Source organism: Sminthopsis crassicaudata, chromosome 2, assembly GCF_048593235.1.
Source record: "Sminthopsis crassicaudata isolate SCR6 chromosome 2, ASM4859323v1, whole genome shotgun sequence".
Taxonomy (NCBI): domain Eukaryota; kingdom Metazoa; phylum Chordata; class Mammalia; order Dasyuromorphia; family Dasyuridae; genus Sminthopsis; species Sminthopsis crassicaudata.
Window position 1 is genome coordinate 508,084,452 of NC_133618.1, and position 12,930 is coordinate 508,097,381.

The following is a 12,930-nucleotide window of genomic DNA, read 5'->3' on the forward strand; positions in this document are numbered from 1 at the left end:
AAATTACTTTCCTATGATCACAAAGCTAGAAAATGTTCATCTCTCAAAATCTTTTATACCTCATTCACTGGTGCTGCTTATGGTCACTGGCGTGCATTTGCAAGACGGCTGACCAAAATTAGGGAGCAGAACAAAATTCTGATTTTACAAACTTAAGTATATATAAGTATAATCAATTTCATAAGAACTATGATGGTGCAATACGATACTGGTGTTATTCACTAAACTAACTGGGCAGTAATTCACTGGTCGGTATTTCTAAATTTGAAGGGAACCAAAGCAATTATTAACACTAATTCAATCACCCAACAAGCCTTTATTAGGGTTTCCTATGTGTCAGACACTGTGTTAGGTGATGAAGATACAAAGAAAAAGCCAAGAAAGTCTCCCTCCAAAGAGTTTATATTCTAAGAAGGGAAATAACATATGTATAAATAGGTACACAAGGTTCAGGGCAGGAAGTAACTTTAGGGGAGAAGGCTCTAGCAGTTGAGGGATAGGCAGGAAGTGGTGATTGAGTTGGGTCTAGAAAGAAGTAGCTGGGGATTAGCATTTAGTAGTAATTAAATCTGTTTCTTAGCTTCCCTGGCTTCCTTCAAGTCCCTACTAAAAATCTCAGCTCCTAAAGAAAGTCTTTCCCAATCCCTCTTAATGCTAGTGCCTTCCCTCCGCTGATAATCTTGAATGTAACTTATTTGTACCAGTTGTTAATATATTGCCTCCCATATTATTGTAAGCTCCTCGAAGGCAGGGACTAATTTTTTGGGTTTTTTGTTTTGTTTTGTTTTGTTTTTTGCATCTTCAGCACCAAGCAAAATGCCTGATACACAGGAGGCACTTAACACAATTTTTATTGACTGACAAATTAAGTGGAAAAAAGCTTCACTTTTATTTTCTTTCTCTTTCCCCTTAATCAACCCCTCTTTAGAGTTAAATGGCTTATCTGCTTGCCCAGCTGAGACAGAGAATTCCATCTGACAGCCAGATGACAGATTCTGACATTTTCTCAGCCTCCCTCCCTCCTCTTCCCCTGTTTCCTTCCTCCCTCCTTCTCCGCCCTCCCCCTTCTGGTGTCCCTGGTCTAGCTGCAGATCTCAGAAGATTGCAGCCCAGTAACAGGAGGCCACGGGATCCCCACCTGAGGGCAGGTTTTCTGGCCTTCGGAGGAGAAGTTATATTCTGGTAGTGTGACACCTGCTCGGCCTTCCCACACACGGTGCTCCACCACCCCTGGCACTCACATAGCTTTTCTCAGCAGAGAACGTCCCCCACAGAGATTTCAACAGGGCTTGTGGTCGCGTTGGAGAAGCAGCAGAAATGGCCCAGCTTGTGCCCCGTCATCACATCCCTGCCCAGGCTTCTCTGTGCTAACCGTGCCGTGTGAAATCCCTGATTTTCCACTAATTACAGCAATGGGGTGAATGCTAAGTAGGTTTGTCCTTAGCAGGTAGGAAGTCTGCAGTGCTGAGAGAGGGGGATGGGAAGAGCTGGTTAGCATCTGGGTTGGAAGATTTTTTGTAAGTGTTCCCTGTAATTATGTCTATTAATAAACACCAAGAAAACTTGCAGCAAGCACGTGCCTCAGCCTAGCGCCGCTCCGTCCCCGCCGGACCCACTGACACCAGACGACCTTGCTCCAGCCCGGAGCCCCACCCCCTCACTGCCCTTGCCTCAGGACTGCTATTTCAGTCTCTTAATATCACAAAATTTCCACCCCACCTCTCCCTCCCTCCCTCAGGGAGATTCTGTCTGTCAGCTAGAGCTTTGTTGGGCCAGGGCAATGGCAAACAGTGCAGAAGTTTCTCCTCTTCCTTGTGTGGGTGGCAGGGGCTCCGGAGGGTGCTGTGAGACTGAGCTCCATTAATTAGGGAGTGGGAGTTAGTTTTATCAAGAGCAGGGAGCTCGGGAACCTTCTTCAGGCTGCAATTTCCATTCACACGTAGCAAGAACCAGCTAACCCGGAGAAGAAGGCAGGATGAAAAGCTTCAATTTCAGGACGCAGCCATGAGATGGGAAGGGGCTAAGAGCACTGGGGCTTGTAGCAAAGGCGAATCCCTGACCATTCAGCCTCAGGGGACCCCCAGAAGTCTTTGAGCCAAAGTATGGGAGCAGCTACATCCCTGACAAAGGATCTTCTCTGATTCCGAGGGTCACCCCCGTGTCCCCCACAGACAGAAAAACACCAGCCTAGGGCGAATGGTGCTCCAGAGGTTTCAGCGGGATGCCTTCCTGAGTGAATGCTGTGGATTGCTGTGGGGAGCAGATCTTTATTGGGATTTAATTAGTAACTGTATCCTTTTTAATCTTATCACAAGTAAAGCTGTTTTTGTTGTATTTTATGATCCACAATTGCCTTACTACTTTCTAATAACAAACCTGAATCACCGGATTGGCTGGAGGGGGGCCTGATCCTGGGCACTGAGAATGGCTATTTAACCTCCCAATGCCCCAAGACTCACCAAGAGGATCAAGGATAGGCAAGCTGCTGATCTACTTTGGTATAGAAAGTTCCCTTAACCCAAGAAATCATAGGTCTGGGACAAACAAACAAACCTTCGCTATTCTGCAGCTCACATCTTTACTCCTGTCCACAAGGACTTCATGTCATAATTAAGTTCCATGGCTAAGATTCAAGAAATAGTCCACCTATATCATGATCCATTCTGGGTCAATCTGTGCTACTTTTTAATGATCACGCCTCCCTTCAAATGTTCAGAAACTATCCTTTTAGCAATATCTGCCAGAATTTGTATCAGGAATGGGAGGCCTAGAAGTTGAAGAATCCAGTGTGTCTCTACATGACTCTGTCTCTGAGTGCCTCTGTCTCCCTCCTCTCCTCCCTACCCCATTCCCTGCTTTGGTCCTGCCCTTCACACCTCTAAATCTTCCTCGGGCCAGATCCGAGAGCAAGGGTTCCTTCCTGTCCCTCTCTCCCTCTCATGCTATTCCCTCGTGGCTTCCCCCGTCAGGAAGGATGAGGTGCTTCCATTGACTGAGGACTTGAAAAGTCACTCTCCTAGAATGTTAGCGTCGGAGATAGCCCCTTAGTTCCACCTTCTCAGTTCAGGTGAGGAAATCAGTGCCTAGAAATCAATTTAACTTCTCATATGTGAAGATCACAAAGATGGCAAAGTCACAAGAATCCAAATCCAGAGATTATCCACCCAGGAAGGGCAGCCGCCTACAGACCAGATGAAATGACATTTAGATCACAAATGAATTATGTCCAATATTTTTAATCTATACTATTCTCTGGAGAGAACTTCATCCTCTTTTTCCTCATCCTCTCTGTGTCTATCTCTTTTTATCTCTTTCTTTCTCTCTCTCTCTGCCTCTGTCTCTATCTGTCTGTCTGTCTGTCTCTCTCTCTCTCACACACACACACACACACACACACTCTCTCTCTCTCTCTCTCTCTCTCTCTCTCACACACACACACACACACACACACACACACACACACACACACACACACACACACACACCGAACTTAGGAGAAATGTAAAGGTTGGGGGAAAGCAGCACTTACAATGATCATTTGACAGACGTGTCCCCGGCAGAGTTCTGAGTATGAAGAATAATGCATGTACACCACCCAGCTGCCTACAAAGATGCCCAGCCATGCCAGGAAGAGGTATTTCACCTTGATTCCAGGTAGACGATTCTGTAAAAAGAAAATAAATGGTATTTTTAATAGATAAACCTATAGTCAATTCTTTATTATATAGTTGTGGATTGTTTATATCTTATGTAGAATCAGGACCAAGTTCCTCTCCCCCACAAACTTCCTGAACTACTATTCCTGCTCAAAAGGAGAATATCTGTAATGTACTGGACTTTTCCTATTAGAGACATTTTTGGTTGAGGGGGGAGGAAAATTGGCTTGCTCCTGATGGAAATGAAAAAGAAGGCCCTTCAGGATTAGCTTGTCATCTGGAATCAGCTTCAGGTCCTTCCTGCTGAAGTAACTAGGGCAAAGTGAGCTTCCCAGCAGCCTTTTCTCTGTGTAAAGGTAGTGGATATCCACTTACTAGACTCTCTCCTCCCATCCCAATACAAGAGGCCTGAGGGAATTATATCATGACCCAACTGGAAGCTAATTCCAGTTTCCTAATGCAAATCACTGCATGTCACTGTGGGTCAGCCTTATTGCAGAAACTGTGTCCTAGACTGATGACTGCCCAAGGGGGAATCTAATTACACAGAAAGCTTGTCAAAAAGAAAAGCCTCAGACTTTCTTGGATTGAAAGACTTCAAAGTCCCAAGAAAAACCACCTCCGTTCCTCAGCAGCATCTGGCCAAAGTATCATGTTCTGATGACGCCCGAGACCCGGGCTTCCCCTCAGAGGCCCAGGGAACATCAGCTCCTTGACCTACCACCAGCCTACCTGATCTCCTGATAAATAGCCCTGCCAGCTCCAGGGCTGATCTCTAAATCCTAAGTGCACCTAAATGACCAGAGCAGATGGAGGAAATAAAGCAAGATGATGTCACCCGAACCACCACTGCAAGTCCCCCCAAATCACATTTTGGGAAGGGTAGTATGACAATGCCCAACATGGGGGGTCTGAAATGGGCTTCTGGTTTCACTTCCCCTCCCTGAACCCTGCAGGCAAGACAATTTCCTCTCTTTCTAGTACTCTTCAAAAGCAGAATAAAATAGTTGGGGAGAAAGTGATCGAAGATCTGACTTTAAGCTCTTTGTGACCTTGAACAAGTCCCATGACCTGTCTGGTGGGGAAGTTGGAGCACTGCCTTCTCCTCCCCTCCTTTTTGGGGTACTGAGTCCTCCCTGCCAGAGGTGGAAATTCAGCGTCTGTGGGGAGGGGGATACTGTGGAAACAGGATGTGTGTGCAGGGAGTTCTGCAGGAAAGGTGCGAGGTAAATCCCTAACTGTATTATTTTCAGTTTCACGGAGGATGTTAGTAGTCAAACCTGCCCAGCCCCTCAGCACAAAGATGTGTGTAGATAGCAGAGACGTGAATGCACCCAATAAGCAATAACAAAATGGCCTGTGCTGAGCAGCCTTGTTTCAAGATTATCAGAATGCCACTAGAACTCAAGGCCCAGTGCTCATCATTGTCCACCATCCCACCCCTCCACAAACACCAATTCTTATTTCCCCATTATTTTGTTCTCTAAAAACAGGAAAGCAAGAAATACAGAATTGCAATCCAGCTTCCAACTGGCTAAAAATAAGGAGCTAATGGGATATAGCAGGAAATCAAATGCCCACAGTTGCTTCCCTCCCTTCCCTTCCTTCCTTCCTTTCTCCCTCCCTTCCTTCCTTCCTTTCTTCCTTCCTTCCTTCCTTCCTTCCTTCCTTCCTTCCTTCCTTCCTTCCTTCCTTCCTTCCTTCCTTCCTTCTTCCCTTCCTTCCTTCCTTCTTTCCTTCCTTCCTTCCTTCCTTTCTTTCTTTCTGGCAAGACAATTGGAGTAAAGTAACTTGCCCGGGGTCACACAGCTAGTAAGTGTTAAGTGTCTGAAGTCTAGCTGACCCAGTTTCATAGTTTCTAAGAACCTTGAGTGTTACTTATATTTATACTTTCTATACAATGGCATGCTAGCAAATCATTAACAATTGGCTCTGGCCTTCTACACCTAGGGAGAAAACTGTGGAAACTAAGTGTGGACCACAACATAGCATCTTCACTCTTTCTGATCTTGTTTGCTTACATTTTTGTTTTCTTAGGTTTTTTTTTTTCTTTTTAGATCAAATTTTTCTTGTGCAGCAAGATAACTGTATGGATATGTGTATATATATATATGTATATATATATATATATATATATATATATATTGGATTTAACATATATTTTAACATGTATTAAGAATATCTGCCATCTAGGAGAGGGAGAAGGGGGGGAGGGGAAAATTTGGATCAGAAGATTTTGCAAGGGTCAGTGTTGAAAAATTATTCATACATATATTTTGTAAATAAAAAGCTATTTTAAAAAAACTGACTCTAGGAGAGGAGGGGATTGCACACCTGACACACTTTTAAATTTAATCTATATTATTAAATTTTTTTCTATCTTTCTTAAACCTAAGCAATCAACAAACCAATAAATCAAGCCCTAATTTGTTGTACTTGTCTATTTCCACAGTGTAAAGGCTTGCCCTGAAAATTTAATAATCAGCTTTCAAAAGCCTCTTCAAGCTGCAAGCTCAGTGCATTGTGGCTGCTTCTATCCTTTCTCACTAAGGAAGGGATGGGATTTTTGTCAAGGATCAAGGCCCTTTGACTAAATGAGACTAAAAGAGAAATAGCTATGAGAAATATAAGCAAAAGTTTCCCCCAAGTAGCTATTTCCTCTTTGAGTAGCTTCCTACAGAAGAACATACACATTTTATTCAGTATGAATCTTAGCACAGCTATTTGCATATTGTCTGCCTCATTATAATATAAACTCCTTGAAAACCGACCCTGCTTTTGCCTTTATTTGCACCTTCAGTATTTAGCAAAGTTCCCTAGCAGATAAGAGGTACTTAATAAATCCTCAGTGACTTGATTTTTCTCAAATTCTCAGACATTTTAGATGAAAGGAGGAAAGAGCCCTTGACTGGGATGAGAAGTCCTGGCTCTACCACTATCCTCCCATAGGATCTCAGAGAAATCATTTGTAATTCTTTGATCCTCAGTTTCCCTGATTATAAAATCAAGGGGTTGGATTCATTTAATTCTATCACTCATTGTTGGTTAGTGCCCCTTTGAACAAAATTCTTTTCCCATGAAATCAAATGAATCTTGGTAAATATCTGGAGGAAGGGTCTTAATAAGGATTTTACATGAAGGAGAAAGGGTTCCTTTTATTTCTGCTGCTTTCAGCAGCTCTTCCTAATATCAGAATCCAGGAGATATGAGCCGCTATTCAAGTTGCATCTTGACAAACTGACTAATATCCTGGGTTAAAGAGAACCTGCATCTTTTTAGATAAACACAATGGGAAGGAGGTGACTGAGATCAAAACATCTAAGCTTTTAGGAGAGTAAGACAGTTCTCATCTTTATGCTCCATTCTCTTTAAAACCAGAACGGTATTATGCATTCACAGACACTAAGAGAATGCCTATTAAACAAATGAAGGAAAATCAGGAGGTTTAAGGAAACTGACCCTGGAGAGAGCAGCTGAGCTATTTTCTCCATGGTTATTGTGAACAATGCCAGAGAAGAACATGATATGAGGCAAGGAATGGGAAGGGGTGGCTAATGATCCAAAGGAGTGAAAAGCTAACCATTTTATTAGAAAGCTGGCTTTCTTCCAAGGAAGGTGGCAAGAACTCCAGTACTGCTGAGATTCAACACTGGGGCCAGGAGGAAAAACCCATCCTGGGTCGTCAGACTCACATAGTCTGCACCCCTCCTCTGGGGTGGGCCCCAGAGAGGCCCTCGAATTCAGGCCCCGGTAGTGGGCAGAGCCCCAAAGGAAATAGGGAGGATTTAGTATGCCTTCTTCAAAGGCTCTTCGGGGTGTTTCGGAGGGTTCCTTCTGGTACCTCTGGCCTCTGTTGTGGAGTGACTTAGCACTAGGTGAATGTTCAGTTTGCAGTCACCATAAAGGAGCATTTGTAACGGAGAAAAGGGTTGGGGGTGGGGGAGTGAGGCTGTTTTCTCATACCATCAAACTGCATTTCCTGGCAGCTGGTCTCTTCTCTATCTCTCACCACAGCCCTACTCCACCTGTCATACAGACCTGTCTGTCTTCTCAGCTCTGAAATGCTAAGGCAGGACTCAGCATGGGAAAGGGTGGAGGGGCTGCCCAGTCTGGTGCTCGTGTATTTTCCTTATCTGCTTGTTTTTCCTGGTGGACAAGTAGCTCTTGCTGACTTTCTTGTATCCCCAAGGCCTCTTCCTGACAGCTCGCCCTCAGTCTTTCCTTATGGAGGCAAAGACTGAGTTAATTAGGCTTAGCTTAGGATAATAATTGCCTGCCAAGCCTTTCCTCCTCCCCCAGCCCTACTATCACCAAGAGGACACAAGCCTGGGAACATCCTCCCTCTGCCTCACATAGGAGGCCAAGGAAGCCAGTGTCCAAAGTGGCAGAAAATTACAAGATTTTTAACTCCTTCAAGGTCCATATTTGAGCGCTAGCCTGAGACGATGCAGATTCATATCCAGTGTCCTGGGTACCGACTGGGTCTTCAGAAAAAAGCAACAAGAATTCTGCTCTCCCTGCAGCCTCGAGGTGGAAATACCAAAAGAAAATAAAGCACATCGACCCTCATGCCAAGAGAGCTCCTCTCCAAACCATTCAGGCCGCACAATTGGCAATTCAGAGGCTGGGAGAAATGAAAGGAATCAGAAATGGGCAATTTAAATTGCCTCCCTGGCTCTGGGGCCAGCAGGCTGCTAGCCTTCCCGGCTGCCTAAATAAGTGTGCTGGTGCTTACTCAGGCCTGACCAGGCCTTTGAATGCCCATCAGCACTAATGCCTTCCGCACCCTTTGTGACCTATCCGAGGTTCATCCGCTCTTGAAACCTGGAGCTGGGTCTTGGCTGCTGGGCTAAGTGTGTGAGAAGTGTTACCTGTATTTTAACTCTTTTTCTTGTTATTCCCTTCTTCTATGTGCTCTTCAGGCCAGCAACTATAATGGTCTGCTGGTTGTTCTTTACACATACCGGCTCATCTCTCCACTCAAGGCCTTTCCATTCATTGCCCGGGCTCTGGCCTGGTTCTCTATTCTCACAGAAGCCCTGGCTTTTTTCAAAACTAATATCACCCTCTGTGTCCTCCCAGCTGCCTTCCCACTAAAGTGACCTTCCACGGGCTCTCTATGTACCGTATGCTGTTGCTATTTAGTCATCTGAGTTGTCTCTGACTTTGGGGTCCCCATTTGGGGTTTTCTGGACAAAAAAAAAACAGAATGATCTGTCACTCTTTCTCCCGCTCATTTTACAGATGAGGAAACAGGTAAACAGGTGAAGTGACTTGCCCAAATTTTGACTTTCAGGCTGGGTGTTCTATCCATTGTGCTGTCTGGCTGACCATGGACCTTTGATAGACCCAGTTCTATAAACAACTGGGTCTATAAAGAAAGTTCTATAAAGAAGACAAGTTGCCTTCTCCATTAGAATATGAGTTCCTTGAGAACAGGGGCTGTTTTTTCTACTTTGGCTTCATCTCCCCAGAGCTCAGCATAGTGACTAACATATAGTGTGCTTAATAAGTGCTTGTTGATTTATGAACCCAGCATAGATGTATACATCATTTTTTCAATAGAAAGCCTTCAAAGATATAGAGGTACAGAAGAGGCATTCATTTTGCATAGGACCAACATGAAATCTTGTTTTGCTCACTTGTATATTTGTTACAAATCTTTGATTTTCTTCTTCTTTCGATTAAGGGGTGCTAAGAGAGATGGGAAAGTTATAGATAGGGTCCCATCCTCCAAAGAAAAAGTAGAAAAAAACAGAAGGAAAGCCAGAAAGAATCACTAACAAAGCAGGACAGCTTTGGAAGTTACATATTGAATTTATTATATACTTAAAAAAAAGGCAAGCTCTAAATAATGGAGATTCATAGTTCCATGTATAAGCCCTTCCTTCTACTTCTATACTACAGTGTATATGAGAATGCACATTTTATTTCATGTTAGCTGTTTAGAATAAAATAAATATAAACATTTTTAACAAACCTTCAACTAGGATATGGGGGTCTGGAGTACGAAAGAGGGCCCCTGGATCCCACTATGCCTTTGCCCTCTAACAGGAAAAGCAGAGGGAATGTGTATTGGGGAAGCCCTGCCCATTATTGGTCAGAATCATTCCAGCAGCGGGTCCTTACTCCCCCCCATGGCCCTGTTCTTAAAGGGTTAAGAACTTCAGCCAGTCAGAAAACCAGATTGATTTTTTTTAAAAAAACAACATTATTTATTTATTTTTAATATTCTTTTTTGAAAAATGAATTCCAAATTCTCCCTTCAAGCTTTTCCCCATCTATTGAGAAGGGAAGCAATATCATACATGTGAAATTGTTCAAAATATATTAAATTGATCTTTATCATTGCAACTGACCTCTAGACAATCTCCCTCCCCCAATTCTGCCTACTTGGGCTGATTTCTGGTTATTTAATTATCACAAGGATTCGAAGAATAAAAAATCAGACAGCCTTAACCCTTTTTTTGTGGGAAAGCACCAAGTATCAGAGGATCCCCTTGTGTGTTCTGCCTGTTTAAAGCACGGGTCCCTGCAACACACAAGTCTCTCTTTTTTGTCAAACTTGGATAAGCGGGAGACACCCCCTCACTGTCTGTGCTTTATTTTTTCAGATCATTTCCTTCCTCCTCTTCTTTACCAATCAACACAGCCTTGGCCTGACTCGGGACACAGGTGCCCAGAAGAGAGCACTCTTTTTTCTGCCCCTCCCCCTGGCCCCAGAGATCTGCCCTTCAGTGGCAGCGAAGCGGAGGGGAAGGAGGAGTTAACGCTCCCCGCCGTGCCCCGCACTTCCCAGCGCTGAGACTCCGCGCTCTGCCTGGATGTAACGCCGGTCCCCTTTCCGAAAACAAGCCACAAGGGCGGGCGGGAGAGCAGGTGGGAGAGGCAGGGAGCATCTCTGCAAACCCGACGGGCTCGGGGCTGCCGGCGCGTGGTCGCGCCCTTGCTCGGCCCGGGGAAGGCGTGAGCCCGGGCAGAGGGCGGCATTTCCGTCCCGGCCTGGGATGACTCCCCGTCTGTATCCAGAGCCTGGCTGAGACAGTGGCGGACCCCGGCCGGGCGACGGCTCGCGCTGCTCACCACTCGGCCTGGGGGGATCCCGCTGGGGTGGGGCCGGGCACACCGCTGAGGCTCGGAGGAGGGCAGGGGCGAAGGTTTAGCCCCGGACGGGGAGAGGGCAGAGGGAGTGCGGAACGTGCCCTCCTCGTTTCCCCTTCCCGGAGGGATAAGGACAAACAACTTTGGCCGCCCCCGTCCCCGGCGGTTACCCTGGGGGAGGGGTGGCGACTTGGGAAGGCGGGGGACTAAGGATCCTACGGTGGAAGGATGACTTTCCCTTGGCACCGCATGCACGCCATCGAGTGCCCTAAGAGATGAAAGGAAGCCGTCCCACAGCCGTCCCCGTCTAGCCGGGGCGACCCCTCCCCTTCTGCCCAGACCCGAGCCCCGGCTCGGGAACGCGCCGGCCCCCCCCAAACTTCTGGCCGCCGGCGTGCGGGGTCCTGCCTGGCCTTACCTGCAAGCCCTTGGTCAGCGGGCAGAAGAGAACCAGGTGCACCAGGCGCCGCAGCCGCCTCATCCTGGCAGGGCGGGCGCGGTGCCCGAAGGCGGGGGCGGGGAAAGGCAGCAGGGGGCACGAGCCTCGGGGCTGCCCGCAGCGGGCCGGGCCGCTCCGCTCGGCCTCGGCCGTGGGAACGGGAGAGGGGCTCCGGCGCCTGCCCCTTCCTCCGCCGCACTGCTGTCTCTCCGGGACCCTCCTGCTCTGGGGAGCCCCGCTGGGGGCGAGCGCCTCAAGCCCGGCCGGAGCTGCGAGCCCCGAGTCGCGGGCGCCCCCGCTCCCTCTCCATCCCGGCTCCGGCCGGGGCCGCAGCGGGCAGGAGCACGAGCCGGCCGAGGCAGGGGCCGCGCGGCGTCCCAGCTCCCCGGCGGCTGCAGGGCTGCTCGCCGTCTCCGGCTCAGCCGCGCCGGCCCCCTCCCCGCCTCCGCATCCGAGCCGCTCCGCCTGCCCGTGGCCCCCGGACCGGGCGCTCGCCGCCGGCCCGGCCGCGAGAAGCGGGGAGGGAGGCTGAAGCAGCAGCGGATGCTGCGTCCGCGGCGCCGCTGCTGCAGGGGGATGGATGCTCCGACTCCCCGGAGCTCTCCAACAGCCGAGCCGGGCGCAGCGCTCCCGTTAAAGGGGAGGCGTTTGGCAGCCGGAACTTTTTGACTGCCGATCGAAAGGGGATGGTGAGGTTGGGAAGAGGGGAGCTGTCTGGAGGGAGGGGGCGGGGTAGGGCGGGTACCAGCCTATCTGCTTCCCACCCAGGCCTCGCCCCCCCAGAGCGCCCGGCTGCTGAGGCCTCCCCCCCAGGCCCCCAGGTTTTGATTTTTCTGGCTGACCTCTTGAAAGAGCAATCAGCCCAGACCTTTTCACAGGACACTCAGGACTTGCGGAAGGCGCGCGGGGTAGGTTTGAGAGTGGGCTTAAGGAAGTAGAGAAGTGGCAGACACTGGCACTGGTGCCCGCCCTTCCTCCCACACCCTCCCCCTCCCCCCGCCTCCCCTCCCCCATCTCAGCTAGGGGCTTTTCTCCATCCCGTCTCCTGAGAGCTTCCAGCACTGCCTGCTGCATGGTTCCTGCCGTGGAAGGGAGCACTAATGCCGTTAACGCGGACACAGGAGAGCTCTGGGGGCAGCTGCCCCAGGAGCTTTGCTGACAAGGGTCTCTCCGCCTGTGAGACAAGGACAAGCACTCATTTACCTGTGCGGGCCTTTGCTTTTGCAGAGCTTTCTCCCGGGCCCATTAGCTCCTCCTTCACCACGATCCCCAGAGTCAGATAGCCGGAGTATCATTAGCCCCATTTTGCAGATAGAAAAACCAAAGACTCCAACTTAACCAACTGCCCTTTTACTCAGTGGGACAGCAGGGCAGAGCCATATCGTACGGGTTCTGCCCGGATCAAGGACTCGGTGAGAAATACAGGGGAATCCCAGAGCAAATTAACAGTTTAGGGGCCAAGGGAGGAGATCAAAAAAGCCTCTCTGGAAAACCCCGCTCTGCTCCTCTTGGGGCCTTCCCTTTTTCCTATCTCAGTAAGTGACTAAGCAGGCCGCCCATCGATGGCAAACCACTGCACTCTTTTTGCCAAGAAAACCCTTAACCGGAGTCACGAAGAGTCAGGCAGGACTAACTAAACGGCCAAGCCACAGCACAGTTACAGGCACATTCCCGTTCCGCCTCTTCACACCTTAAGGGCTGGGATTCTGTCCCTGGGCTAACCTGGGAAAGAGA

General features: G+C 48.3%; 1 protein-coding gene and 1 long non-coding RNA gene across 2 annotated transcripts in view; one reads left to right on the forward strand and one right to left on the reverse strand.

Moving 5' to 3' along the window:
- Positions 1–11,883, reverse strand: part of DIPK1B (divergent protein kinase domain 1B) — a 43,474-nt gene extending 31,591 nt beyond the window's left edge. Inside the window, exons 1-2 of the mRNA XM_074294077.1 lie at positions 11,176–11,883; positions 3,530–3,664 (exon numbers count right to left, since the gene is read on the reverse strand). Of these exons, the coding sequence (XP_074150178.1) occupies positions 3,530–3,664; positions 11,176–11,238 (198 nt within the window). The 5' untranslated portion in view covers positions 11,239–11,883. The remainder of the gene's footprint in view (positions 1–3,529; positions 3,665–11,175) is intronic.
- On the forward strand, positions 1,790–3,702 carry LOC141557821 (uncharacterized). Its single transcript, XR_012486905.1, has 2 exons — positions 1,790–2,290; positions 2,533–3,702. It is a non-coding gene; the product is annotated as an uncharacterized LOC141557821 (long non-coding RNA).
- Positions 11,884–12,930: the final 1,047 nt, after the last annotated feature.